At 50.3% G+C, this 25,505-nt stretch overlaps 10 protein-coding genes across 10 annotated transcripts; 5 read left to right on the top strand and 5 right to left on the bottom strand.

Annotated features, from left to right (window-relative positions):
• Positions 1-927: 927 nt before the first annotated feature.
• MRS44_011474 (uncharacterized protein) lies at positions 928-2,862 on the bottom strand (the record flags this gene model as incomplete). The annotated part of the gene is made up of 3 exons (XM_046272639.2): positions 928-2,200; positions 2,259-2,656; positions 2,719-2,862. 3 exons carry the CDS (start codon positions 2,860-2,862, stop codon positions 928-930), a joined length of 1,815 nt encoding a protein of 604 aa, XP_046134814.2.
• Positions 2,863-3,376: 514 nt separating this feature from the next.
• On the top strand, positions 3,377-5,192 carry MRS44_011473 (uncharacterized protein; the record flags this gene model as incomplete). Its single annotated transcript, XM_046279406.2, has 5 exons — positions 3,377-3,555; positions 3,607-3,894; positions 3,939-4,114; positions 4,171-4,535; positions 4,596-5,192. 5 exons carry the CDS (start codon positions 3,377-3,379, stop codon positions 5,190-5,192), a joined length of 1,605 nt encoding a protein of 534 aa, XP_046134815.1.
• A 36-nt stretch (positions 5,193-5,228) lies between these two features.
• Positions 5,229-5,561, bottom strand: MRS44_011472 (uncharacterized protein; the record flags this gene model as incomplete). Its single annotated transcript, XM_065619747.1, has 1 exon — positions 5,229-5,561. One exon carries the CDS (start codon positions 5,559-5,561, stop codon positions 5,229-5,231), a length of 333 nt encoding a protein of 110 aa, XP_065475819.1.
• A 330-nt stretch (positions 5,562-5,891) lies between these two features.
• On the top strand, positions 5,892-9,108 carry MRS44_011471 (uncharacterized protein; the record flags this gene model as incomplete). The annotated part of the gene is made up of 8 exons (XM_065619746.1): positions 5,892-6,010; positions 6,217-6,285; positions 6,345-6,385; positions 6,457-6,631; positions 6,708-6,857; positions 6,922-7,109; positions 7,174-8,129; positions 8,572-9,108. The coding sequence occupies 8 exons, from the start codon at positions 5,892-5,894 to the stop codon at positions 9,106-9,108; spliced, it is 2,235 nt and encodes a 744-aa protein (XP_065475818.1).
• A 782-nt stretch (positions 9,109-9,890) lies between these two features.
• MRS44_011470 (uncharacterized protein) lies at positions 9,891-11,249 on the bottom strand (the record flags this gene model as incomplete). The annotated part of the gene is made up of 4 exons (XM_046283346.2): positions 9,891-10,268; positions 10,399-10,477; positions 10,532-11,105; positions 11,165-11,249. The coding sequence occupies 4 exons, from the start codon at positions 11,247-11,249 to the stop codon at positions 9,891-9,893; spliced, it is 1,116 nt and encodes a 371-aa protein (XP_046134817.1).
• A 1,347-nt stretch (positions 11,250-12,596) lies between these two features.
• On the bottom strand, positions 12,597-14,872 carry MRS44_011469 (uncharacterized protein; the record flags this gene model as incomplete). The annotated part of the gene is made up of 6 exons (XM_065619745.1): positions 12,597-12,664; positions 12,716-13,091; positions 13,239-14,021; positions 14,072-14,103; positions 14,169-14,725; positions 14,784-14,872. 6 exons carry the CDS (start codon positions 14,870-14,872, stop codon positions 12,597-12,599), a joined length of 1,905 nt encoding a protein of 634 aa, XP_065475817.1.
• A 477-nt stretch (positions 14,873-15,349) lies between these two features.
• Positions 15,350-18,958, top strand: MRS44_011468 (uncharacterized protein; the record flags this gene model as incomplete). The annotated part of the gene is made up of 10 exons (XM_046275712.2): positions 15,350-15,570; positions 15,621-15,999; positions 16,050-16,127; positions 16,180-16,865; positions 17,443-17,695; positions 17,756-17,969; positions 18,033-18,124; positions 18,180-18,571; positions 18,630-18,729; positions 18,785-18,958. 10 exons carry the CDS (start codon positions 15,350-15,352, stop codon positions 18,956-18,958), a joined length of 2,589 nt encoding a protein of 862 aa, XP_046134820.2.
• Positions 18,959-20,199: 1,241 nt separating this feature from the next.
• Positions 20,200-21,048, top strand: MRS44_011467 (uncharacterized protein; the record flags this gene model as incomplete). Its single annotated transcript, XM_046278398.1, has 3 exons — positions 20,200-20,301; positions 20,354-20,501; positions 20,573-21,048. The coding sequence occupies 3 exons, from the start codon at positions 20,200-20,202 to the stop codon at positions 21,046-21,048; spliced, it is 726 nt and encodes a 241-aa protein (XP_046134821.1).
• Positions 21,049-21,428: 380 nt separating this feature from the next.
• MRS44_011466 (uncharacterized protein) lies at positions 21,429-22,259 on the bottom strand (the record flags this gene model as incomplete). Its single annotated transcript, XM_046272640.2, has 1 exon — positions 21,429-22,259. One exon carries the CDS (start codon positions 22,257-22,259, stop codon positions 21,429-21,431), a length of 831 nt encoding a protein of 276 aa, XP_046134822.1.
• A 2,275-nt stretch (positions 22,260-24,534) lies between these two features.
• MRS44_011465 (uncharacterized protein) lies at positions 24,535-25,125 on the top strand (the record flags this gene model as incomplete). Its single annotated transcript, XM_046283967.2, has 4 exons — positions 24,535-24,657; positions 24,716-24,802; positions 24,855-24,972; positions 25,025-25,125. 4 exons carry the CDS (start codon positions 24,535-24,537, stop codon positions 25,123-25,125), a joined length of 429 nt encoding a protein of 142 aa, XP_046134823.1.
• Positions 25,126-25,505: the final 380 nt, after the last annotated feature.

Below are 25,505 nucleotides of genomic sequence, written 5' to 3'. Positions count from 1 at the left end.
TCCGCAATGGGTCTGTTGGTCCACAACGTTATTGTGTGTTGAAGTCAACCACTGTCCGTCTACTACGTAGTGGTGGGCACTCGATTGTCCCGCCTCGGCGTGCTCCTCTGTCAACAGTATCGCCATGATCTGTGAAAGCTCATCAAAATGCTTAGGAAACAAAGGGAGCTTGAACCGTCCCACATGCAGATGGTTGCTTTCTCCTGTCCCACCAACACACAGCCATGCCCGAACGTCCCCCGCAAAGTGGCCCACATGTCCCGCCCAACGACACCCTATCCGAGCAGGGGACGACGTGGTGCAGGTACAGGGGGGAATCAATCTACTGGTACTCTTTCCTGAAGTTGGATTAGCTCTACTCAATGGGTATGGTCTAGTTAATTCTCAGTTGGTGGCGTACAGTAGCTACATTGGCCGTCACTCAATAAATTGATATCGGCTTGTAGTTGGTCCGACAAGCTGTTGGGACAGCGGACGAACTGATCGTCCCGATATGCGCCAAGAGGAATACCGTAGGCCTCGCTTCCAGGCGGTTCCGGGGCTCCCCACTCACATTAGGCTCAAGACACTCAATTACACCCGGCATCAAGATGCTGAGAGTGGCACTGTACCGAGAATGAAGTTTGATGCCCTACTTTGACTGAGTTGACACCCGCAATCCGTCACCATCTGGGCGGTGGCGGTTGGCAAGACGATAGGCGTTGGGTGGACGCATAGAACACGATGTCACTCGCTGTCTCTGTAAGCGACCGGCTACATCTCTCTCGAAATTAACAAAAATCTGCATACCTAAGCCGAATCTGCACTCAATCTACCTAGGTCAGATCCTCAATGGGGACTACCACCAAAACGCTCAGTCACCCATGCACGACACTCTCCTGATGTGCAATCGCTTACGGAAATAGCCATCCTGCACCCCCAATTCACCTAGCCGATAGTATTGGGCTCCCGCGCTCTCTCCACGTTCTCCACCTCGATTCCATCCTGGCTTAAGCCATCCTTGATGCCTACTTTTTCATCCACTCGGTTGTTCATTGCCGACTGAACGTGGTTCGTCATATAAGGTTCAGGATCTTCGACCCAGAAAGAGCAGATCAAAGCAGTGACGCTGAAGGGAATGGTGATGTAAAAGACGAACTGGAAAGAGCGGCCATAAGCAAGACGCACCGCCGAACGAAGAGTTTCGGCGATGGCGGGCGTCATGCCTTCGATACCGTCGAGAGAATGGGGAACGCCAAGGTTGTGAGCAATAGTTCCCGGGATAATGGCACCAAGATCAGAAGCGTTCAGACCGCTTGCCAGTGCTGCTTTCGTGATCTCTTCTCCTGAAAAGGTGCGGAACTTGTCCTGGAACACAGTATTAAAGATGGCGTTTCCGACAGCACCACCCGCTGAACGGAAAGTCCCTAGGAGTCCCATGGCTACTCCTAGATGCGAGTGCGGAACATGTAGACTAGCGATGGCATAGCCTAGAATGGTGACCATGAGGAACATGGGAACGCCAAAGGCTGGCACGAAAGTCCATGCCCACCTATGGTTAGGGTTGACAGTAGCGGCACTGGCACCCATGAAGATGGCCTGGAAGGCCATGCCGGCCGCGAAAAGCCACTTGATATGGCCTATTCGGTGCGCGCATATGGGGACTAGGGCACCAACAATAGTCGAGATGAGGTTTGTCGGGAGTGAGATGAGTCCGATCTGGATGCTATCCGTTGTGAACATGAAGAGGGATCCCTGAGGGAAAAGAGCAGACATGGCATGGAAGTTCATGCCCGATATGAAGAGTCCAATCAGTATCACGACAAAGCCGCGCCACATGCGGAAGAGCTTCGCTGGGAACAGAGGGGCCTTGGCAAAGTTGAAATCGTAGACGAACGCAAGTGCAACGACTGCCACCCCGACAATGATGGGCACAATGGAACTCGCGCTCTTCCAGGGATGGTCTGGGCTACCGCCCCAGGTCAGACCAACAAGGGCGGTTGCAAGGCCCAGGGTGAAGAGCGAGAGTCCGATCCAGTCGACTTCTTTGAACTGCTGCCATCGAGTCTTATCAAAGTCACCACGAGGTCGGGATGTTGGCCAGTAACACAGTGCTGTTCCAACGAGAGAGAGGCCTTCGACAATGATGCCGAGATAGAAGATCCAGCGCCATGACGCATACTCAAGCAGGGCAGCTCCAAGGAGGACACCGACCATTCCCCTAGCAAGTCCACGGTTAGCTTTCCAAGTCAGCACTCGGGGATTGTATTGCAACCTACCAGGGGACCATAATACCACCCTCCAAGATTCCAACACCCAAAGCACGCCACTTGTTGGGCAGCATTTCAGGAACGCCAGCGTATGCAACAAAGACGAAGCCAGTCCCAAGACCAATGACCGTCTCGCTCGCAATCAAAGTAGCAACATTCTTTGCGACGCCGCCCACGATACAGCCTACCATGACAACAGCCTGACCGCCGAGAATGAGATCTCTACGGCCAAAGACATCACTGAGAGGCCCACCGAGGGAGAAGGAGCATGCCGTCGACAGAGACCAGGCGCCGACGACCCAAGCCAAATCAGCGTCATTTCCGAGGTCGTTGGTTATCTGAACGACAACAGCAGCAACACAGGTGAATCCTAGGCCAACGGCAGGGCCGAAAGAGGCAGCCATGGACTGTTTTTGAAACACGACGAATTAGCCAACTCCAAGTACCCAAGGTTCTGAGGGAGACTTACAAAAATGGCGAGCCAGGTTTTGAAGCTGACCTCAGTGTGTTCGGGATCATCCTCCAATGCGGCGCGGTGAGGATCATCTTCAAACTCGATGGCTGCGCGAGCATCCTCAGCGCGACGCAGGTTGCGTTCAACGTCGTTCGCCATGATGAGGCTATGAAGCAGTGAAAGGATGGTATGCTATGGTTGCCAGGTAAAGTCTGATGTTTGAAGGGTAGTTCAATCTCAAGTTGAGGAGTTGCGAGAGTCCTTGGGGTTTAATATCTATTCTGTATTGGCTTCGATGCTATGCTACCCCGTTGCGATCAAGTCAATCTCCCCGCGTTTTCACGAACGGCTGTCCCACCTGCCAAAGTCTAAAGAATGTGGGGAAATGGGGAAAGCGAGATGAGTCTCGCTCGGCACTCCGTTACAACCCCAGGTTTCTCGCTAAATCAGGCATAGCAAATCGGTTTGAGTTTAGGCTGCTTGTTCCCCACACGGCGCTAAAGAGTGGCACCGGTGACAACCTAACTCTTTGCAGTTAAATAGCTGAGCATAGACAGGCCCAGACCTGAGGCCCTTGCACGTCCTCCCCTTGCTCGCTTTTTCCTCTGGAGCTCGTAATCTCTCATCCGTCCTCATTCCTCCTGCAACACGACGCCCCTGAGTAGATGTCAAGATGGCTCCCGAGACAAGTTCATTCTTACAGCACCCTGTCATTGGACATATTCGCGTGAGGGATGGCGATGGGGTCGTCCAATGCCTCGGTCTCAAGTATGCTTCTCTCGAAAATCGGTTCGCTGACGCGCAAATCGTGGATTACCCCAGCGAGGGCCATCTTACGGCTACAAGGCACGGGTATGAGCTTGTCCATGAAAGATGCAGGTATCAGCGCTGACTGTAGCCTAGTCCACCCGTCATCATGCCACATGGAGCTGTTGACTTTGAAATGGAGTTGATTCAACAGGCCATTCCAAAGTTTGACGTTCCTCCCATGTCCGACCTGGATGGTTTGAACCTGAACATTACCTTACCCAAGGACTGCAACGAGGGCTCCATCCCCCGACTGCCAGTGTTGGCTTTTGTCCACGGTGGTAGCTTCACCTTTGGGTCGGGCTCTTACCCTCATTACGACCAAAGCCGAATTGTCAAGTTGTCGATAGAGCTGGGTAAACCCATAATAGCGGTCAATTTCAAGTAAGTCAACATCTCCGGTCAAGACCATTACCAACCTGTACAAGTTATCGATTAGGTATCCCAGGGTTCTTGACTTCGCAAGAGCTGTCAGATGCGGGTTTCAAGCCTAATCGTGGCCTTCGAGATCAACAAGTTGCACTACGGTGGATAAAGAAATACATTGCTGGGTTTGGAGGCGACCCGGATCAGATTACGCTCGTCGGGCAAAGTGCTGGCGCAGGTAACACAACAACCCTCCATGTCCATCTCTGCTGGTCTCTGACCTCAAGTTTACAGCGTCGGTCGACTTCCATATGCAATCCGAGGAAGCCTTGTTTAGCCAAGCAGTCCTGTTCGGAGGCTCCTCCGTCCTATTGAAACCGCTTGAGCCAGAGGCAGCTGAATCCGTCTACAACTCTGCCATCCAGGCACTGGCTCTGGACAAGCAGCCTCCCCAAGGTCGGGTCGAGTCCCTCTTGAGCATTCCGGTAGAGCATATGCTGGCCAATGCTTCAAAGGAAATGATTGCTGCTGGTCCTACAATTGACTATGACCTGATCCCGGCTGCAGCAACTCTTGGAGACGCCAATGACATGATTGAATCTCCAATGTCCCGCAATCGATGGTGCAAAAGATTATTTTCCATCGACAGCCAGTTTGACGTAAGATCAGCCCTGATTCCTTCATTGACGCATTTTACTCATACCAGTTCCACCATTTAGGGATCCATTTTCGACATTCTCAATCTCCGCGCCCGCCAAAAAGGTATCACAACAAGCTTCCGAGCCCATTTGATCAAAACTTTAGGGCAAACAGCAGCTTCTAGAGTTTTGGATCACTACAAGATACGTGACAACACGCCGGGTGAAGAATCCCTGCTCAGCATCACTCAAGCCATCACCAATGTTGGTTACTACGCCCTATCTGTGAAATTTGCCGAGTCATTTCCGGGAGATTCCGTTCTGGGTCACTTCAACGAGCCAAACCCATGGGATGGTGTTCACACTGGTCGAGCGAATCATATCCTCGATATCGCCCATCTCTTTGGCAACTATGAGGAGAGATATGGCCCCCAGAACAGGCGTGTGGCTAGATCACTAGCTGAAGACGTTCTGTCGTTTGTACACGGAGTCAATGACTTGCCAGTTTTTGGCGTAGAGAAGAAAGTGGTAGTTTATGGGCCAGGGAGTGACGGTGTTTCTAGACAGATCTTGAGATGGGATGATGGAGCAGCTATGAGAGACGGCACCATATTCGAGCTAGCCAAAGAAGCGGGGGGTCTTGGTAAACTACTGCAGGCCCTCCTCAGCTTCTGTTAATTCATCCAAAAACCCGGAACCGGGTACATTGATAGACTATGGCGATGAAATGCCGGCAGTGAGCGAGGTGACAAGGATCAGCCTCCTGGCAGTAACGGTAGTGACGGTAATGACATTGAGCCAAGCCTCCTGTCCGGCTTTGGCATGACAGGCGACCCGATCCCACGTTCCTTCAACGCTAGGAAATTGATGAGTAGGGCTCTCGAAATGAGCCAGCCGATTCGAGACTGAGTCCCTATGTTCCGCGTGCTTCACTTCCCAGGATGGGGTTCGGTTAACAATGATTGCCGTGGACTCTGCTTCAAGAGACTGTCCCACACAGGTAGCCTGCGCCAAGCCGTGTCTGGATGAAGCGCGCTGCTTTCCCATGTGGGACCGGCCTGGTGATCAGACCCTGAAGCTGCCCACCCCTTCTCTCATGTGGGCCTAGCTATGGTAACTATCACATCCATGTGAGGGGGTCGACGCACAGCACAGTGACCTCTGTGGGGCAGTTGTGCATGGGGCCCAGGCTCTTTGCCGAATACCCTCAAACCGAGGCCGAGTATCATGGCCATTTCTCTCCTCCGCATCGGCATTTAAATAACGGGAAATCGATGCGAGTCACTGAAACTTTAATCTCCCTTGAATGTGACAACCACGCAAGCACGATTACTCATCCTTTCTCCTTTCTGAGCCTCAACTCGTATCAACCAAACGATGGGCGAACACATTAGCGACGTTCCTTTCACCCTCAAAGATGTGCCGGTCGAGAACCAGAGGCCCATGAAAGTCATCATCATTGGGGCAGGCTTCTCAGGTATCTACACTAGCATCAGGTAAGTGCGCTTGCTTTGGCAATCTGGGCTGGCTCTCAAGGTCCTGTTCCTAGCCTTGCTTTCTTCCGTCGCCCATGACTAGTCGGCCCCAGATTGTTTGATAGACATGGCCTTGGTTCCAACACTTGACGTTAAAGGCCTGAGACCTTATGTGGAGCCTTTGAACCTGAAAGATGTGCAACAAATTCTGACATGCGAGATCGTAGGATATCTCAGCGACTCAGAAATGTTCAGCTGCAGGTATACGAACAGAATGAGGGACTTGCGGGTGTATGGTAAGCGAAAGAGAAAAATGACATGTTCGGCTACGGTATTAACATTAACGGTGTCTCAGGTGGTTGAACCGCTATCCAGGGCTGGCATGCGATATCCCATGTGAGTTTACCTTGATTGTCTTAGAGGAAACAACAAGAACGATAGATGGACAACTAACGGCCGCCTCAAAGCCTATTCTTATCAGTTCAGTTTTGCCCCGAACCCATACTGGTCCTCTCTCTACGCCCCAGGACCCGAGATTCGAGCTTATATGACGGACGTTGCTGAAAGATATGGTGCCACGCGCTATATCAAAACTTCTCACGCCGTCAAGGAGTGTATTTGGGACGCTGGGAAGAAGATTTGGTAAGCTTTCATACAACCTTCACCTAAATACGAGAATAGAGGGCGGGATATGGAAGCTGATACTGTCAACGGGTAGGAGAGTGAAGGTCCACAACATCAAGACCGACGAAGTCTTCGAGGACACTGCAAACGTCGTCATATCAGCCAAGGGCGGCTTGAATCAAATCATGTGGCCTCGAATCAAAGGCCTTGAGGACTACAAAGGAAAACTCATTCATTCTGGCCAGTGGGATGAAAGGCAAGCTCCCGAGACCCAACAAAACGATCCCAAACCACTAACAGAGGCACAGTGTCGATCTTCGCCACAAGCGAGTTGGCGTTATTGGCAATGGGTCCAGCGCTATTCAGATTGTGCCAGCCATTCAACCGCTTGAGGGGACCAAGGTTTGGAACTTTGCCCGAAGCCCTACTTGGGTATCCAACTCCTTTGGGGACATTGCAATGATGAAGCTTGGGAGAGAGCCTGGGAATTCAAAATGTGCGTAATAGCTAAGTTCTCAAGGGGAAGTTCAGCAACAGAGGAGCTAACTAGGAACCAACAGTCTCTCGCCGTGATCAGGAATACATGGCACGGCATCCGGACCACTACCACAAAATGCGCAAGACATTGGAGAAAGAGGCCAGCAAAAAGTACTTTTTCACTCTCAAAGACTCACCCGAACAGGCCAACGCGGTGGGCAAGTTCCAGGATTACATGAAGAAACGCCTAGAGGGCCGGCCTGATCTTTACGAAGCCATCATCCCGACATTTGCTCCTGGATGCCGCCGACTCACCCCAGGACCGGGATATCTCGAGGCCCTCAAGGAGGACAACGTTACATTCTGCAACACGCCTATTCAGGAGATGTCTGAGAAGGGTCTGAAGCTCAGCACTGGAGAGGAGATAGAATTGGACGTTGTGGTTTGCGCGACAGGATACAACGTCGGAGCACCACCAACATTCACAGTGACTGGTCGCAACGGCGTGACGCTGGAGCAGAAGTGGGCACCTCACCCAGAGACATACCTCTCTGTGGCCGTGGACGAATTTCCCAACTTTTTACTCATTGGCGGACCAAACTCAGGCCTCGGCTCTGGTAGTCTCCTCAGTGTGTTCGAAGGACAAGGTGACTACGCAGTCAAGATGATTCGAAAATTGCAAAAGGAGGATTACTCCACCTTTGAGGTCAGACCGGAGCGTGTTGCTGACTTTAGCCACTACATCGACGAGTACTTCAAGCGGACCGTCTACACAGATGACTGTTCGTCGTGGTATCGGTCAAACACCACAGGATCACGGATCGTCGGTCTATGGCCTGGATCGTCGGCGCAATGTCTCGAGGTCTTGCGGGCTCCGCGGTGGGAGGACTACGTCTTTGACAGCGCTGATCCTACTGGGAACCTCCTGCGGTGGCTTGGTGACGGCTCTAGCTTGACCCTGACAGAGGGCGACCCGTCCTGGTTTTTGGAGTATGAGGCTACTGATGCCCCTCAAGAAGGAAAGCCTGAGGAAGGCGAGGTTTATAGTCATCGTCCATTTTCTCACTAGATAACTAAGTATCTGATTTAAATATTAATTTTATTTTTGACTTAGTTATATTACTTAAAGTTGTTTTACCAGTAAACATGTTAAACAAATACCTGATACATGGAATATAACATCAAGGAACAAAATACAGAACACATGACAGCGTAAAACCCAATGCTATAAAAAATCGCCACCTATTAAAAATTAAGCTTTTATGGCAGTCAACAAAGCTTCTTCTAAAATGTATAAAAGGCACCATCTCCACCCTTATGCTGGCCCAAATGCCATCCTGTTTCCAGCTTCCTATCAGTTCAGAACCTATCCCCGTCCTATCTCCATACGCGTCCCTTTTCAACCGACGAACAATCAACAGAACGGAATAACAATAACGCCGGGATCTTGATCACTACCTACCACGCAATCCGACTTCCAGACACAAAGACACCCCGTTATCATGACTTCTTATAAGAACTCGGTTTCAAAACTTGTCGGCCTTTTAAGCGACGAGTCTCGAAACCCAAATTTGACCATTGTAGACACGACTCTCTTTCATCTCCGAATTCCAGACATATACGTGTTACATGCAACATGTCGATCGCTGCGTTGGTTGGTTGGTTACATGACCGACTCGCCACGTCTGCTCAACATCAACAAACAACTGGGAACCTTTGTCAAGGACCCGGTGCGCCTCCGAAGTGAGTTGGGCAATCACTATGGGCTCATTGCGGGAGATTTCGTTCGAAACTTCTTCGAGTTCAGTCGTTGGGAAGTCACCACGCTGCTCTTATACGTTGAACAAGGGCTCAAGTCACAAGGCTTCATCGACTATTTACGAGATCATGAAGGGTACAGAACGAAATCACAGCAACACAGAATCTTGGAAAGGAACAACGCTCCAGGATTCTATATCGTCATGAAGGCTACAACCGGTCCTCCGATTATCAACCTCATTAATAAGGCCTATAGTTAGTTTCTAGTATATATTCGTGCTCGTCTTATACTAACCTAGAATATTTAATAACTAATAGGCTTAGTAAATAATACACAGAGGACAGTATATAATATCAGCTAGGCCCCTAGCGCAGATATACATTATAACCCGCTATGTATTATTATAATAGCGATAGATAAGTATACTAGGCTATCCTATCTAATTACTAATAATAGGCATAAGGTAATACCTATACTTCCTGTAAGGCGAGACTTCCTTCTTAAGACATCTATATATATATATAAATAGTTTCTACTTATAGTATTATATACCATCACGGTAGATAAGATAGTAACGGATCTATCTAAATAGGACTTTTAGATAGGGCTTAGCTATGTCGCAGTATCGAAGGTTAAGATACTAAAAGGGTTAATAATTAATGCCCCATTTGAGCGGACATCTCTCTACTATGAGAAGCTACCTAATAGCAAGTAGAGTTCCATTATCATATTATTCACGTTTAAGGCTCTATAAGCCCTAATAGAGTAGCAGGCATTTTAATAAAGGTCCGCGACCAGGGCCGGTGGAGACAACAGCAACTTGATCAGCCCCTTTTCTATCCTCTTTTTTCTTAAAATCCTTAATAGAATAAGAACTTTCATCTCAGATAATTTTCCACAGCATAGAGCTACGTCCTTTAGACTTTATTACGCCCTCCCCACCTCTGGTGAGGGTGTTACCATATTTTATCTTTAAGCTATTTATTCCTCCCCCTGCAGAGAGTTATAATAAGCTTCTACTCTATGACAGAGTCTGTTCCCTTAAACCCAGCGGCCTGATGCAGTATCAATCGCGATCTGCATAGAAAAGTAAGCCTGAAATGCAGAGCCAACCCATGCCAGAAAATCTCCCCAAGGAGACGGCGCGAAAACAAAGACAACGGGTGCGACTGCTGTGATTAGCGCTGTGAGAACAAGCAAAGCTCCCCGCCAGATTGAGCGAGCTTGGGTGTTGGTCATCGACGTCCACGCTGCCCAAAGTCCAAACAACTGAGTCAAACAGCTCTGAACGAGGAACCAAAAGTCTGAGCTCTTCACTGAACCAAGGCTGTGATCGGCGTACCCGTACGCGAAGTAGGACATTGGCACTGCACCAAGGGTTGTCGTAATGAATAGCAGCCACAAGGTGGACGAGACAATCTAGTACAGGCAAGTTAGCATAGTCTGGTCTACAAAAGCTTCTTCTCGAGCAAAGTTTTCTTTTAAATGGAAGTTAAATAATGTCATTTTTTCGAATTGGGAAGAGGGAGAAAAATCCAGAGAGCGTTACCAAGGACGGATTGTGTCTAGCAACCACACCGCCAGAGCCCTGTCGCCTCGCCTCGTCCATGCGATCGCGAAGATCATGCCTAGAGCAAAGATTAGAGTATGTCTCTGTGGTCACAGATTTAAGCCGCTTTTACCATGGTGTGAACTCGAGTCCTTGTTCAGTGAGGGGAATTTGCACAGAATCCCACAAGTCTTCCAACTTCAGCAACCTCTCTCGAATCGTCGCCGCATGCTCGGGCTTGAGCAGCTTCGCCGCGTCTGCTTTCATGATCAGGTCAGGCAGCCTACTGGCCGAAGCAAACAGCGGTGCTGCATTGCGCAAAGCCACGGCCAGGTTTCCTTCATTGCCCTGGACACCAGTCCTACAAAGGACCATCAATACCGAAATGGCTCTATCCCAGAACAAGATCACGGCCTCGTCAGAGAGGTATTGGCGCCCGAAAGCAAGCCGACCCCCCTGGATCTCTAGGATTTGCCGTCGCGCTACTTGCGCAGTGACAATCTCCTGTTGGTAGTCGACTTCCTCCAAAGAGCTCCAAAGGTCGGCATCCTGCTCGGCCATGACCCGAAAAGCCTCTACCGTCAGGTCAAGGACTATGGCATCGGTCTTCGCGATCTGTCTAGCGAGTAGAGCAAGTGTCTCATCTTCAATTCTAGGCGACTCGCTCGAGCTCGCGATGCGAGGCACAGGGCGGCGGGGTTGCGCATCTGGACGATCTGTCAGTCGGGAGACATCTTGTGCTTTGCCAGTGGGGGCCTAAGCTTACAGTTCACTCCCCTGGCGCGATTACGGTACTGACGACCGGCGATGAAGTTCGGTGAGGGATTCTGAACGGAAGTTATCGCAGACATTATGCAGAACCGTTCGAGGTCAGGACTGATTCGTGGATCCAAAATGCTTACACTGCTTAATTCGCTTTGATGTATGTTAAACTTAATTGTAAAATAAGTGAACAAGGAAACTTGGCAGATCACAGTATTTATTAAGAGATCATGCCTAAAGAAACAAAGAAGAGATTCTTATCTAGTTGCGCTAAGGTTGCGTTGGATGCCTTTTGCTTTTAAGGAGGCAGCCTGTGGAGCGTCTAGCCAATAGTCGTAGTGTGGCTATGTTAGATGGCTTTTGCTTTTGCTTTTAGGGGAGGCAGCCTATCCCAAGAGTGGTCTTAAGGCTCCAACCAGGTCACGATGAGGGGTCAGGGCCAGTTAAAATGCGCCAAATGAAAGGTACATAATAACGCACCTAAATTATATGATGATAGAAGTCCTGTTGAATTAGCTATAAGCTGCGATAAGAAGTTGCACCCATTGGATTGGGCCCTGTATGATAGCTCTGAGGGTAGTCACGTGCCTTCAATGGCCGGCCGGGTGATCTCCGGTTAGTCGGGCGTACTAGGCCCAATTAGGAAGGCCATGTCGCGGCCCAAAAGGGAAGGAAGGAATTATCTTAAGAAGATTAACACATGTAATACAGACTATAGGACTTGATCTGTCCTGATCCACGATGATTAGAGAGGTTTTGTGGGTCGCCTTTGGTCACGGGACCTAGAGGTCTTCGGGTCGTGACACTGAGCTCACCACCAGCTCAGGTTAAAGCAGCGACTACTTAGGATTGTGGGCGAGAAAGGAAACAGTGCAAGTCGATATTCGCATTGCGTATTGGGCTGTTTTAGTGAAAGTGTCTTATAATCGACTCCACTATATCGAGAGTCTTATCGTGGTCGCCAGCCCCTTGTTCCTATTTTATGCGGACTAAAGCGGTATTGGCCTTATACATGCCCTGCTGTCATGGAGTAGAAACACACCTAAGTATTTAGGACCCGGAGCTGAGGTGGGCTAGCAAGGAGCTGAGCTCAATGCAGGGCCCGTTTCTAGAATGATAGATCCTGACTATACTTACGAGTAGTTCTGGGCTAAAGCTCGGTTTTATACCCCCTTGCTATAGCGAAAGGTGCTACCTACCACCTTACAGCGGACTCTGCTGCTAGCCTTTCCTGCCAGCCTTCCCGTGACAGCCAAGTGCGATACGATGAAATGTGCCACAATGAAAACGAGAGTGTGCGTTAAGATGAGGACGCGACAATGAGTCGTACTACTATGAAATGCGCTGCAATGTGCGAGGGAGGTGTGATTCTGGCTGTGGCGCGATCGTTGTGTGTCATCTGCAACGAGCATAGTGACAGCAAAATAATCACATTGCTATATCCCCCGAGTTTCCAGCACATTATCAAAAAAGGTAAGAGGAGAGCAGAAGCTAGAAGGAAAATCTGTCAAGTCTTTTGTTAGTCGCAATCGACATGATTGGATGTGCTTCTTACATTGATTGTTGAACGTTGCGCCAAATTCATTCAGAGGTATGGCATCAAGATCCGACAAAAAGTCGTAAGAACCGGGCCCGCTATGGTCCTCGGCAGACGCTCCTGAAGTTCCAAGGACGATGCTCAGAGCTTTCGCTACTTTCCCAGCTTCCGCAGATATCGTACTCATTTGAAGCCAAATATTGTGCGAGATGGTTAACTGTTGTCGAATCTCTTCAGCCCTAGTTGTCTGTCCTGTAGTCTCAAACTTATCGACGTCTTGAAGGTAGAGACAGAGCACGCTCGTTGCGAGGAGTACATCCTGGTTGAAAATACGCGTGACCTTCCATCTGAGCTGACACAAACGGCCAAATGGCTGAGACTCTTCGTGGAGCATCTGTTGAAACGATAGAATCTTGAGTGCGGAATCTAAGCAGATTCGCACTGACTCCCTATCCTGCTCTTGGGGCTTAACTGGGTAGCTTATCAAAGCTCTCCGGTACAGGAGGATGCGTGATTTTCGGTAGGTCGTTTCTATACTTACCCGCTGCACCACCAGGGTTGGACTATCCGTGATTGGATGTGGCGTAGTCTCCCAGCGCAGCACGGGTGGAATGGCACGATTGTGCACGTCTTCTAGAAGTGCGTCGATCTTGGTAACCTCGCCGTAGGAAGGCGGATTAATATCGGTGTTGATGTCACAAATCAAGCCAAGAGCTGTTATCAGTCGCGCCCTTGCAATGAGAGGCAGTACCGGCGTCCATTCTGTTTCTGGCCTCGGCGGAGGCATCTCGGTCGTGTCCTCGTCAAAATCACAGTCGCGCAGATTACGGGCCGGTTGTGTATCGATGTGCGTATCTGTGGCACTTCGAGGAAGGCCCATCTCCAGGGAGATGACGAGATCCAATTGAAGGATTGTATTCCAGATGCGTCTACGCATCTCACCCTCGAATGGGGATATTCCAGGAAAGTGATCTGGGTCCCGGTGATAGCCCATGCGCATTGCAAGATGAAGTATCATACCGATCGAAAGCCAGCCGTCGGTAGCGCCATCTTTCAAGAGTATAAACTCTCCAGTGAGGACCGTTATGAGGGTTTCCAGGATATATGGTCCTCCCGTCGTGTACCTGGCCAGGATGAGACACTGAACGGCCTTCTCACGGAAGGCATCCTTCAAGGTCAGATATTCCGTCTTGAGCGATTCGGCTCGTCCGTCGGGGAAGTCGATAGTGAGGGTCTGCAACTGGGCAGCAATATATAGCATAGAGAACATGAGACCAATCCAAGCGGTAGAAGTTGTAGACGGATCTTCCCAGAAGGCTTCATACTGGTCAAATGTCAGACTGATCGTTATTGGCCGAGCCAGAAAGAACCCACCTCTCGGAGAAACTTCTTGCCATGAATGAGATCTACACCAGTCAGTGCCTCTGAGAGCGAAAAAAAAAAAAAAAAAAAAAAGCTTGGATGTACTGACACGGAGTGATAATGTAGGAATCGAAGTGAAGGGCCATGAGGCGGTCAACAACTGGACGAGGAGGAACAGCAGCCAGTATTTCATCGCGAGTCGCATGACGGTTCGGACCATAGAACAAGTGTGAACCAGGCGGGGCCTTGCTATCAGTGACCAAGTCCTCCTTGAGTCCTCTGATTTTGGTAAGAATGGCCTCCCAATGAACACTCTGGACATAGCTGGTTCCAGACTCACGCACCTCTAGGGTGCCAGGGTCCGCCGGGGATGGAGCTTCATCTTGGGGTTTCTTTAGTCTTAGGATCTCAGGGAACACATCTGCGAATGATGGCGAGCTTGGTCTCGGCGATTTCGGTGCGGGCGGACTTGGGAGTGGTTGACCTTTCATGAGCGTCACGACAAGGTTCTCCAGTTCAGAGATTCTGCCGTGGAGGCTGGTGGACTGTTGCAGAGCAACGGACCGCGGAGCATCAGACGGAGAAGAAGATGTCGCATAATTGCAAGAGTTGGTGAGGCCACGCCTTGAGCAAGCTCCGCATGGGTGGTGCCGGTCGCACCTCAGCCTGGCAGAGTTAGGTTAGGCATGCACGGCTTTGTGACGGACGGCGATTGAGCGCCTACTTTCGGTGTCTGCAGGGGTCGCAAGAAAGCTGGACTTTGTCTCTGCGTCGATTTGGCGGCGGACGCGGACGCGGAGCATCGTCGGCCATGGTATGACTGGATTAGCGGAGCTCAACCTAGCCCACGAGGGTGGGCAATCTAGGATGCCCAAAGCGGAATTGTCTCTTGGTCTGCTCTCAAACAGGTTCACAGCCACTTCAACCAGAGAAGGAAGATGTCTAGCGGCGCAAACAGAGAGGCAATGGAGATAGCAATGACCATCCGACCCTCCGTCTCACCCTCCGTCTCACCCTCCGCGTCAATCCTCCGTGTCGACCATCCGGGCGGACATAAGCAGGTTTAACTCCGCCTTGACATACCATGTCACCAAATTAGTAGCTGGTGAAATTAGCTAGCCGTTTCCCAAAGAACTATCCTACCTTTAAATATAGAGCAAGTAATAATGAATTATAAAACCAAACAGGCTTCTGAGGTTCTAACCATTTTTGTTTTATCAAGCAAAGCCTAGCACCAGTGAACAAACTCACCCCAATATCCCAGAGCCACACCACCCTCGACAGCATACCATGGCAGCCGACTTGGAATCCGCCCATGGGAAGTCGGTCGTATTGGAGGACGGCCACCATGACCAACAATCCAACGAGTCTGACCAGACAGCAACCGAGCAAGAAACAAAGAACAATGTCGTCGACTGGGATGGGCCAGACGATCCCCAAAACCCGCGGAACTGGCCAGAATGGAAACGCATGACCCAAGTCGTCCTCGCCAGCGCTTTCTTGCTCACTGCGTAAGGCTCCTTTGGCGAAGCAAATAGTATACTGACTGATGCACATCCAGCAACCTCGCTGCGACAATGTTTGCACCTGGAGCTGCCGCACTTGCTAAGGAGTTCCATATCACCAGCTCCACCATCGTCAGTCTCACAGTGTCCATTTACCTCTGCGGTTTCGCCGTTGGTCCAATGTTCATTGCACCGCTATCCGAACTGTACGGTCGCCTTGTCATCTACCACATCTGCAATATCATTTACATTGGCTTCATCATCGGATGTGCGCTGAGCAAAAACACCGGCATGTTTCTCGCTTTTCGATTCATTGCCGGATGTGCTGCCTCAGGCCCATTGACAGTCGGAGGAGGAACCGTCGCTGATGTCGTCCCGCCAGCTCAACGCGGGAGAGTAATGTCTCTGTGGATGATAGGGCCACTTCTGGGACCAGTAGGTGTCATTGTCCCACGCAAACCGTAATGACGCTGACATTCCTCAAGGTCTTGGGTCCGATTATTGGTGGCTTTGTGTCTGAATCAATTGGCTGGCGATGGACGTTTTGGATCATCACGATCCTAGTGAGTAGAGCACAACGCCTACTGTTCTCGAGTCACTAACTGTTCGGCCTAGGCAGGAGTATCATTTGCCATATCAATCTTCTTCCTTCGCGAGACCAATGCTGCCGTGCTGCTGAAATGGAAAGCTGCTCGCCTCCGGAAAGAAACTGGCAATGCTGCTCTGGTTTCCAAGATGGATAAAGGCCTGACCCCCCGCCAGCTATTCCTCCGCGCGATTACTCGACCAGCGAAGCTTCTCTTCCTGTCGCCGATCGTACTCCTCCTCTCCCTCCTGTGCGCCTTCGTTTTCGGCCTCCTTTTTATCCTGTTCACCACATTTCCCACAGTCTTCGAGGAGCAATACCACTTCTCCGCTGGAGTTTCTGGCCTGTCATATCTCGGCGTTGGAATTGGGATGGTCGTCTCTCTCGGAGCCTACGCGACCGTGAGCGACAAGCTGCAAAAAGCACTTGGAGATTCGCCCAAGCCTGAAGGACGCCTGAAGCCCATGATATGGGCCATGCCGGCCGTGCCCATCGGCATTTTCTGGTATGGCTGGGCAGCCGAGAAGCAGACTCACTGGATCGTGCCCATCCTCGGCACCTCCTTGTTTGGATTCGGCTTTCTCTGGATCATAACGCCAACTCAGCTCTACTTGGTGGATGCTTTTGGCCCTGAGGCTGCCGCCTCTGCCTTAGCTGCCAACGTGATTCTGCGACTTCTCTTTGCAGCTTTTATTCCTTTGGCAGGGCCGTCTTTGTATGCGGACCTGGGACTTGGGTGGGGGAACAGTGTCCTAGGTTTTATAGGCGTGGCTTTTCTTCCAGTGCCACTCTTTTTCTATCGTTACGGAGGGTGGCTCAGGGAGCGTTTTGCTGTGAAGCTATAACATTTCATGCTGAGGGGTCCCTTTTGACATACAGTTGAGACTTAGGCACACCCTATTCCAGATGTCTCCCTTCCTTTCATCATGATAGGCACAGCAGTGTCACCCCAGACGTCACTAAGGACTTGATTGTCCAAAACAGAAGACAGAGAACACGGCCCGGGAAAGGGCTCTCGTAATTCGTGTCATATAGGTATATATTTTCAGATAGTCTTCCACTTATACTTTCCTACGTTGTAAAACCTCAATAGAAGGACACAGAGGCACTTTTATTAATCCCTGCGTATTACTCAAGTTATGCACATCATACAAAATGGAAGACTAGGACAAACTTTAGTCCGGCCGATATCGCTTCAAAACACGGATAGAAGCGGCAAAGGAAAAGAGGCGAGGGTGTGAAAATTTGACCGACCTTGAACTAAGAACCTTTCGGCCTGCAAAAGACTCCAGGATAACTCAATTGACTGCCGCCATGTCGTACGGCACAATCAAGACCCCAGCTCCGGCCTCAAATACTCCGGAAGCCTCCCCCCTTCTCGCCGCCAATGGGAACCCTGCGGCGTCCGATGGCGCCTTATCTTGCCCTGAGACAAGCCAACAGGAGTCTCAGGATGATAACAGCCTGTGGGTAACTCTCAAGTCGATCTACAACAACAACATTGGGTTGTTTCTTGTCTTTTTGGCACAAATGTTTGGGTCTATTGTGAGTAAAAAGATACTACCGCAATTGCAGAGAAACTTCATGATGTACTAACAAAGACAGATGACCATGACAACACGATTGTTGGAAACGGGTTTTGAAACAAAATATCATGCCTTGCAAGTCATCTTTGTGCGTATGCTTGCCACTGCAGTCGCCGGATCTCTAGGCATGTGGTACAAGAAGGTTCCCGGATTTCCCTTTGGCCCACGAGAAGTCAGGGGATTGTTAGTTCTACGAGGCTTTGCCGGAACTGCCGGGTTGATTGGCCTATACTGTAAGGACAGGATTGCTCGCCTGTTAAAAAGGCACCGAAAATTCCAGCTTCTAACACTTTCAGACTCCCTATCGTACCTGGCCATCTCTGACGCAACCGTTATCACCTTCCTTGTCCCTACCATGACGGCATTCATCTCTTGGGTCGCTTTACATGTACGTCGAACAGGTGAATTTGCATCTAGAACTTCTTACCAACTCTTGTCGATAGGAACCTTTCACTGTCAAGGAAGCTGCCGCCGGCTTCATCGCCTTCACAGGCGTGCTGTTCGTCGCCCGACCGGCCTTCTTGTTCCCCGCAGGCCCCAATGCATCGGCATTGTCTGCTGGTGTAGAATCCATCATTCCCGGTGCAACCGTTCAAGGAGGCATCCTTCCACCGCCAGAGGTGACGCCCACTGAGCGTGCAATCGCCATCATGTGCTCCATCTTTGGTTCTTTTGCAGCAGCGACAGCATACAGCACGATTCGCGCCATTGGGAAGCGAGCGCACTCTCTTGTGAGTGTTAACTACTTTGCCACGCTGGCGACTGTTAGCTCGTTCCTCATCATCATGATCCATCCTGATCTCCAATTCGAGATCCCCAAAAGCACCATCGAGTGGTATGTAGTTCAAAGTTGATAACTTGCCTTTGTCCAGGGCTGGCAACTGACTTGACAGGATTCTCCTCCTTTCCATCGGAGTCTCGGGTTTCTTGCTTCAGGTCCTTTTGACAGAAGGCCTGCAGAGAGAAAAGGCTGGCAGAGCCACAAACCTCATCGTAAGTTTCCTACAAACAACAGAAACTAGCAATAGTTATCTAACTCAGTCACCAGTACGTTCAAATGGTCTTTGCGCTCATTATTGAGCGCGTCGTCTGGGGAACCACGCCTCCGGTAACGAGCTTTGTCGGCAGTGCCCTAATCATTGGGGCTGCCATTTGGGTAACGTTACAGAAGAAAGCACCTGTGGAGCAAACAAGGCTACTAGACGAGGAGAGGAGACCTTGAAACTTTGCTGCCTGCAATAGCAGTTTTGTCAGCATTCCTGACATCCCGCTGATGAATGGTGCCGAACTGTCTTTCGCACGGTGGGCTTCGCGCATGTTGTTAAAATATACATGGAAGACTTGTTCTTGGATATATCGCCAAGAATGCCAAAAGCGCCAAGTAAATTAGATACCATAGACATTACTCCGTACTTTCGCCCGAAATAATGTACTGACCACAGTCTGTCGCTACTCTTGTGTCACCTTTTCCAGCTCACCAGTGTCACGTAAGAACTCTATTGCAACCCCTTTTCCACCAGGCATGCTGGCCTCACAAGGAGCCTACACCAATTTCTAATGTCGCCGGAAGACACTGTGCGACAACCAGGGTTTATCAAAGACCCGAAAACTGTCGGGTGCATGTTGCCAACATGATTCGCCGTGGACAGTACATACAGTATCCCAAGTGTTTGAAGGGTGGGAACTCATTGCCAGAAAGGGCGAAACTGAGCGCGGAGCGAATCACATCTGTCGAATTTCCATCAATGCATCCTCACCTGCAAGGCAACGTTGACCCCCTGCTGTGTATCCCCACATGTTCACCCAGATATGCTTATCCGCGTATCCCGAGCCTCACTGCAGGGCCAAGATGCCTCAGCTGAACCCTCCTTCAGCTCAAGGGACGGAGCCGGCAGTTGTCCGTCACCCCGGCCCCACACCTCTGTGACTGGCCTCACCTGCAAGTCTGCTGACAGCCAAGACTCCAGCCTCATGGGAGTCTCTCCGAGCCGCGCGGTTATTCTATAAGTCGGGCTTCATTCCCGCTCGTGCATCAAGTGCCAACCTTCTTGGCCTTGCGTTCGCCACTTGGGTTTCCGCGATCCTCACGACAAGGGCCAAGATGAGCGGAATCAAGTACGCGATGACTTCCAGTGCGACCCCAATTCGGGCTTGGGGGTTGCCGTGAGTCGGGAGAAAACCCGCTCCTGCATTGAATTAAGGACGGGGTATTGGCTCTTTTTTTGTCCTGTCAACTCTAAGGCGTCGCGCTCGATTTCACCGGATGAGGAAAGACGATGAAGATCGAGATATCATCGACGATGAGAATATCGACGAGGCTACGAGAAGAAAGAAATCGGTATAAAACGTGACGGCCTCATCAAGCTTGGATAGGTGTTTGTTAAGCAGCATCAAGCACATCCTCACATCTCCCATCCTCAAACATCCCTCACGACATCAAACCACCGACTCGAACTAGCCAAAATGAAGTTTCCCTCTCTTCTCGCCGCAGCAATGCTCCCCGCGGCCATTATCGGCAAAAAGGACTCAGGTTTCAAGTACGAGCGATTGGACAAGGACGACGCCGTGAGTTACACCACCAGAAGCCACACTAGCCTCCTTTACTAACTTTGTCAAGGTCCTCCTTATCGTGGATATTCAGGAGGGTCTGATTAACGTCGTGAGGGACTTTGATCCCCTTCTCTACCACCACCAGGCTATTGCGCATGCAGCCATCGCCGAAGCCTTTGACATCCCAGTCGTCATCACCACTTCAGCCGACACAGGTATGCAATCTTCTCCACTCTGAATGGGGGTCAAACCCTGCCCTGAAAGCAGTGGCTAATGTGTGCTTTAGGCCCCAACGGCCCGCTTGTCCGCGAGATTAAAGAGATGCATCCCAACGCCCCCCTCATCCAGAGGCAAGGCGAGATCAACTCCTGGGACAGCGAAGAGTTCCGCAATGCAGTGATAGCAACCAACAGGACCCAAGTCATTGTTGCCGGCATCGTAACCGACGTGTGCACCACATTCCTCGCCCTTTCTCTCCGTGAGGAGGGTTTTTCAGTCTGGGCCAACGTTGAGGCATCAGGCACTAGCTCAATTCTGGTTCGCGAGGTTGCCAACGATCGCATGGCAAGGGCTGGTGTGCAGACGGTCAGCCTGTATACCATTATTGGAGAGCTGATGCGTGATTGGCGAAACGTTCCTGGTGCCGAGAAGATTTTCCCCTGGTCTGATAAGTACATGCCGCTCTGGGGTCACCTTATCCGAGCCCACGGTTATGCAGTCACCAACGGAACTCTTTCTCCTGGACAGGAGGGGCTTCTCTAAACAGGATTAGTGGAGCGGCAAGGTTGTAAGCAAGCAGGCATGGGAGTTGCGCGCCGCCGTTGTTCCATGTCTGAGCCGGCTCACACATTTCAGTGTCTCTTTGGCCAATGTGAAGGCACTTCGCCCCGAGGGGAGCAAGATGCAGGTTGGATGGCACAAAATTTCACTTCTTTAATCGCGCCATGTCGATTCCTCACAAGGCGATCTTTTTACACGTATTTATTTAGCTTCAACTCCCAACAGTCAACAAGGCGCAAAGTCATGTCACTTGGCTGCGAAGGATCGAGTATTTAGCCATCAATAAATAGCTGCATCAAAGTCTTTCATGATCTAGCAAACCATCCAATCCCATAAAGAACTCTGTAGTTATGCACATCAGTTTAGCCGAGTGCCGGCATGACAAGCTTGTTGCCTCCATTCGCACTAATAGCAGCACCATTGACCCAACGGCCCTCCTCACTAGAAAGGAAGCCAACAATGTATGCAATATCCTCAGGAACACCAATCCTATCCGCAGCCGAGGTGTCTCGAATCTGTGCTTCAAAATAACCCGGCGGCATCAAGTCCTTGCTGGCCTTGATGGAATCAGTGAGGGTCAACCCCACAACGACACTGTTGAAGGTTGCGTGGGACTCCTTGGAAAAGGTCTCGGCAAATGAGCGAGTGTAACTCTGAAGAGCGGTCTTGCTGGCTCCATATGTCATGGTGGGATCAGCGTTGGCCTGGTAAGCGAGGACACTTGAGATGTTGATGACACGACCTCCGTAGGCTGGGAGGTGAGGCAGAAGCGCAGTGGCGAGTGTGACCGGGGCGTAAACATTTCCTTGCATCACGTCAAGGAAGCTCTGCAGGGTAGTCTCCTTAACGGGGAGAACCCGCGAGTGGTCGGTCAAGACGGCGTTGTTGACAAGAATATCGATGGTGGTGGTGTTGAGTCGTTCAAGAACTTGGGCGATGAGCTTGGGGCCGAACTCGGGGTCAAGTGCATCCGCCTGAATTGCAACCGCCTCCTTCACACCTAGGCCTCGACATGTTTCGAGAGTAGCCTCAGCGGCTTGGGCATTGGTGGCATAGGTGATGGCCAGCTTGGTGAGACCTTTGCGGGACAGGTGAATAGCGATGGCTTGTCCGATGCCACGAGAGCCCCCAGTCACAATGGCTGTCTTATCAGCCAGGGACCAAGGGGCTTCGAAAGAGGGGGGCGAAGACATTATGATAAAATTGTCGAGTGCGATAGGTCTTAGTACTGAATGGAAATTTGAAATATCGATGAGTATCTGAATCTCACCTTGGGGATGGCATCTGGTCTTATTTATACAAGAATCAAATGTCCAAAACTCAACAAATCGCATAGTCTTTCGACTTAGCGCCTGATAGCTCCAAGTGTCTCCTAACCGGAGCTTGCGTAGTCAGTGTCAAGCGGAGTGGACAACGGAGTTGGAGCGGAGAAGCGGGATGGCATTCCATGGGGACAAAGAGCTGGGGTCGGCCTGGTTTGGGGTGAGGCTCGCGAGCCGATAGTGCCATGTTCTGCTAGACTACCGGTCAGAAGGCCACTTGGTGCAGTGGCATTAAGGAAGCCCGAGTGAGTGGCAAGGCTAACTTCAGATTTCTGGCTAGCAATGGCAACTGGGCCTAAACTCGTAGAACTCACGGGGTGGCTGCAAGGGGTATGGAGATCGCGGGCCCGAGAACCATCCCGGCAGCCCGAAAGGCTTGACATGAATCTTAGGTCAATTCGGTATCAGACGAAGGTGGTAGATGACAATATTTGGACCTGGTTGAGCTTTCTTCTCGTTACAATACTCTTCTAATACGCTTGTCAGCTCCTCGTTAGAGCCAAATCCTTATGTCGCCATCTCTATGCCACAACGGTGAACTTGAAGCCACATTATAGCTCTTCAAAAACTCGAATATCTAATTGACTGTACACTTGACTCGGTACTGCATGAGCATGGGTCCAAATACCTACCTCTACGTTACTGCTCAGACGCGTCAGTCCAGCGGACTGTTGCATAATCCAGACTTAACTCCATTATCACCGAATGAAAGACGCCATCATGCGAGCTAGGCAGATTTGACTTCCGTCCAGACGGAGCATATTTGACAAGATTCGGCAATCGGTGTGATTCCGGAAACTTGAATGTATTTTTCGTTTTCCAATACGAGCAAAGCCCCTGGCATGGCCTGACTTGTGCACAAAACAGATTTTAACCTTTCCAAGAAAGGCATAGCGTGAATCAATGCTGTCATGGAGAAGCGGCACGTGTTAGCTCAAGCGCCGGAGCAATTACATATGTCTCAAGAGGGTACAAAGAGAAACGGTGGAAACGGACTTAAGTGCTTAAGCCCGCAATTGATCAACGCAGTATCACTACATCACAAGTGACGCGGTGCAGTGGACGTCAAGGGATTTCAAAACTGCATATGTCTCCGAAGGCGGCACAATTCTATCCCGATTTTCAAGCACTTCGACTCTCCCGTTCACCTCCAAGTACTGGATACTCACCGATTCACCAGGCTAGCTGCTTGAGTGAATTATAAGTAGAGGTCCTTTCACCTGTTTGTGCGGCCAAGTGGTGCCCACATAAGACCGTCCCAGTGCAAATATCTAAGATGAGATATTGGCCAAGTTTCTCCCTGTTTTATGAAATGCAAAAGGTTATGCCAAATCCACAAGCCAGTGGTCGGGGACCCGGATATGGACCGCTAAGAACGTGGACTTGTGCATCCTCCAGTGGTAGGGTCATGTGATCGCGTACACACGTGCACCTACCGGCCTCCTCCTAGCTTGGTACTAAAAGAGACATAGATCAAGCCCCAAGCACAGCCACAGGCATCAGACACCCATTTCTCTTGAAACCACAGGTTATCGAGGCATGGAACTGGGCTTGTTAGATTAGACATAATATGGCCGGCTAGGAATAGATAAATCTTTTTGCTCTCAAGTGCTTCTCCCCTCTCTCCTCCTTAGCATTTGTTGTCAACTAAAAACTGGCTGTGCTCTCTTGCCTTTCTGCCCTGAACCAAGCCGCTTGACAACAATGAGTACAGTTTTGGGAATGAGGCAAGTTTCACTGCCACCTTGTGTGTAGTCCAGGAAAAGAATATGTAGAGAATTTCTTACTGGAGAACTCGCATAGATGACACGCTCCTAATGTCATGTAATGAACCTGCATTCAATAGTGTGAATAACCTCATCGCGTCGGTGCAGAATGTAGGGTAGCATAATCTTACCAATGGCGAAGCGGCTCTTGGCCAGTGGATCCACTTTCCCTTGACTCCTGATTGGTCAAGAACCCCGAGCCAATCAAAGCATAAGAGAACTTGGAAGTCATATAAAAAGGACTTACACCACTTTCACTGCGAGTTAACTCTGACTTCTTTCCATTTTTAGGCCTCATTAATGCATTAAAAATTCTAAAAAAATCTTTTCAATCATAAAATCTTTCAACAATCAACCTACCATCTACCCATTGGCTCACCATGCCTCGTATGGCAGGTCTCGCTCTCCATGACTCCCCCGCCTACCAGCGCTACCTAGAAGGCGAGGCAGGGAACCCGGGAACTGTCAAACGCTGGTCTGGTCTGAGACCTTTCGAACGGGATGTGAGTGCTAGAAAATCAACCGGGAGCCAATGAGCCCTGAACTGACATTTTGGCATAGGAGCAGGGGAGAATTATTCTTCCCCTGGGTGAGCGCTTCTGTCGCATGCCTCACCGTGGAGGCGATGGCATCCAGCTCTGTAGCAAGGTGAGTTCTTCCAATAACTATTCTACAGCATGGACTGATAGTCATTACTTAGGATGGCTTGTTCTCTGGGTATGCGAATTTGAAGGTGCACATTCGCCTGGCGCACAAGGAGGTGGTTGCGCCCGCTCACAAGGGCGCCAGTACCCAAGCTGAGATTGACGACGCTAGCAGTACGTTAACACGCTACAGATTTCTACCAAGTATCGGCTGACCTGTATTCAGATTATTACACTCTCCTCGTTGCTCGACTTACTGGCGCCGATGATGGTGAGGGTGAGATCATCACCCCTCGTAAGGCTAGCGATGAAAATGAAGTTGTTTAAAGTGTCAGAGGGGAGTTTATGCATAAATTATACATTGCCAACCAAACGCCAAATTAAAATTAGTCTAAGTAAGTCTTTCCATGGGCGGCAGAGACTTGTCCCAGATGGACTTTAGCCAGGCAAAAATTGATACCCATGGGTTTAATATCATTTTGGAACTTGCATCCGTTGCTCAAGGCTAGCACTGCATTTCTCGTGAGCGGCAGGCCCTAGACAAGGACACAAGTCACTTCGTTTAACCGCTGTCTCAAGGGCATGCACTGTTCCTACCTCGCCGGAGCAATGCGTAGCCGATGTTGAGGAGCCCTGAGGTTTTGCTTTGCATATTTTGAAGCATTGAAGCATTTTTTGTATGTGAATCAGTGCAAGCACGTATCTTC

This window comes from Fusarium solani, assembly GCF_023522795.1.
Source record: "Fusarium solani strain SB1 chromosome Unknown bctg00000007, whole genome shotgun sequence".
NCBI classification, from domain to species: Eukaryota; Fungi; Ascomycota; class Sordariomycetes; order Hypocreales; family Nectriaceae; genus Fusarium; species Fusarium solani.
This window is presented reverse-complemented; position numbering and strand designations above follow the sequence as displayed.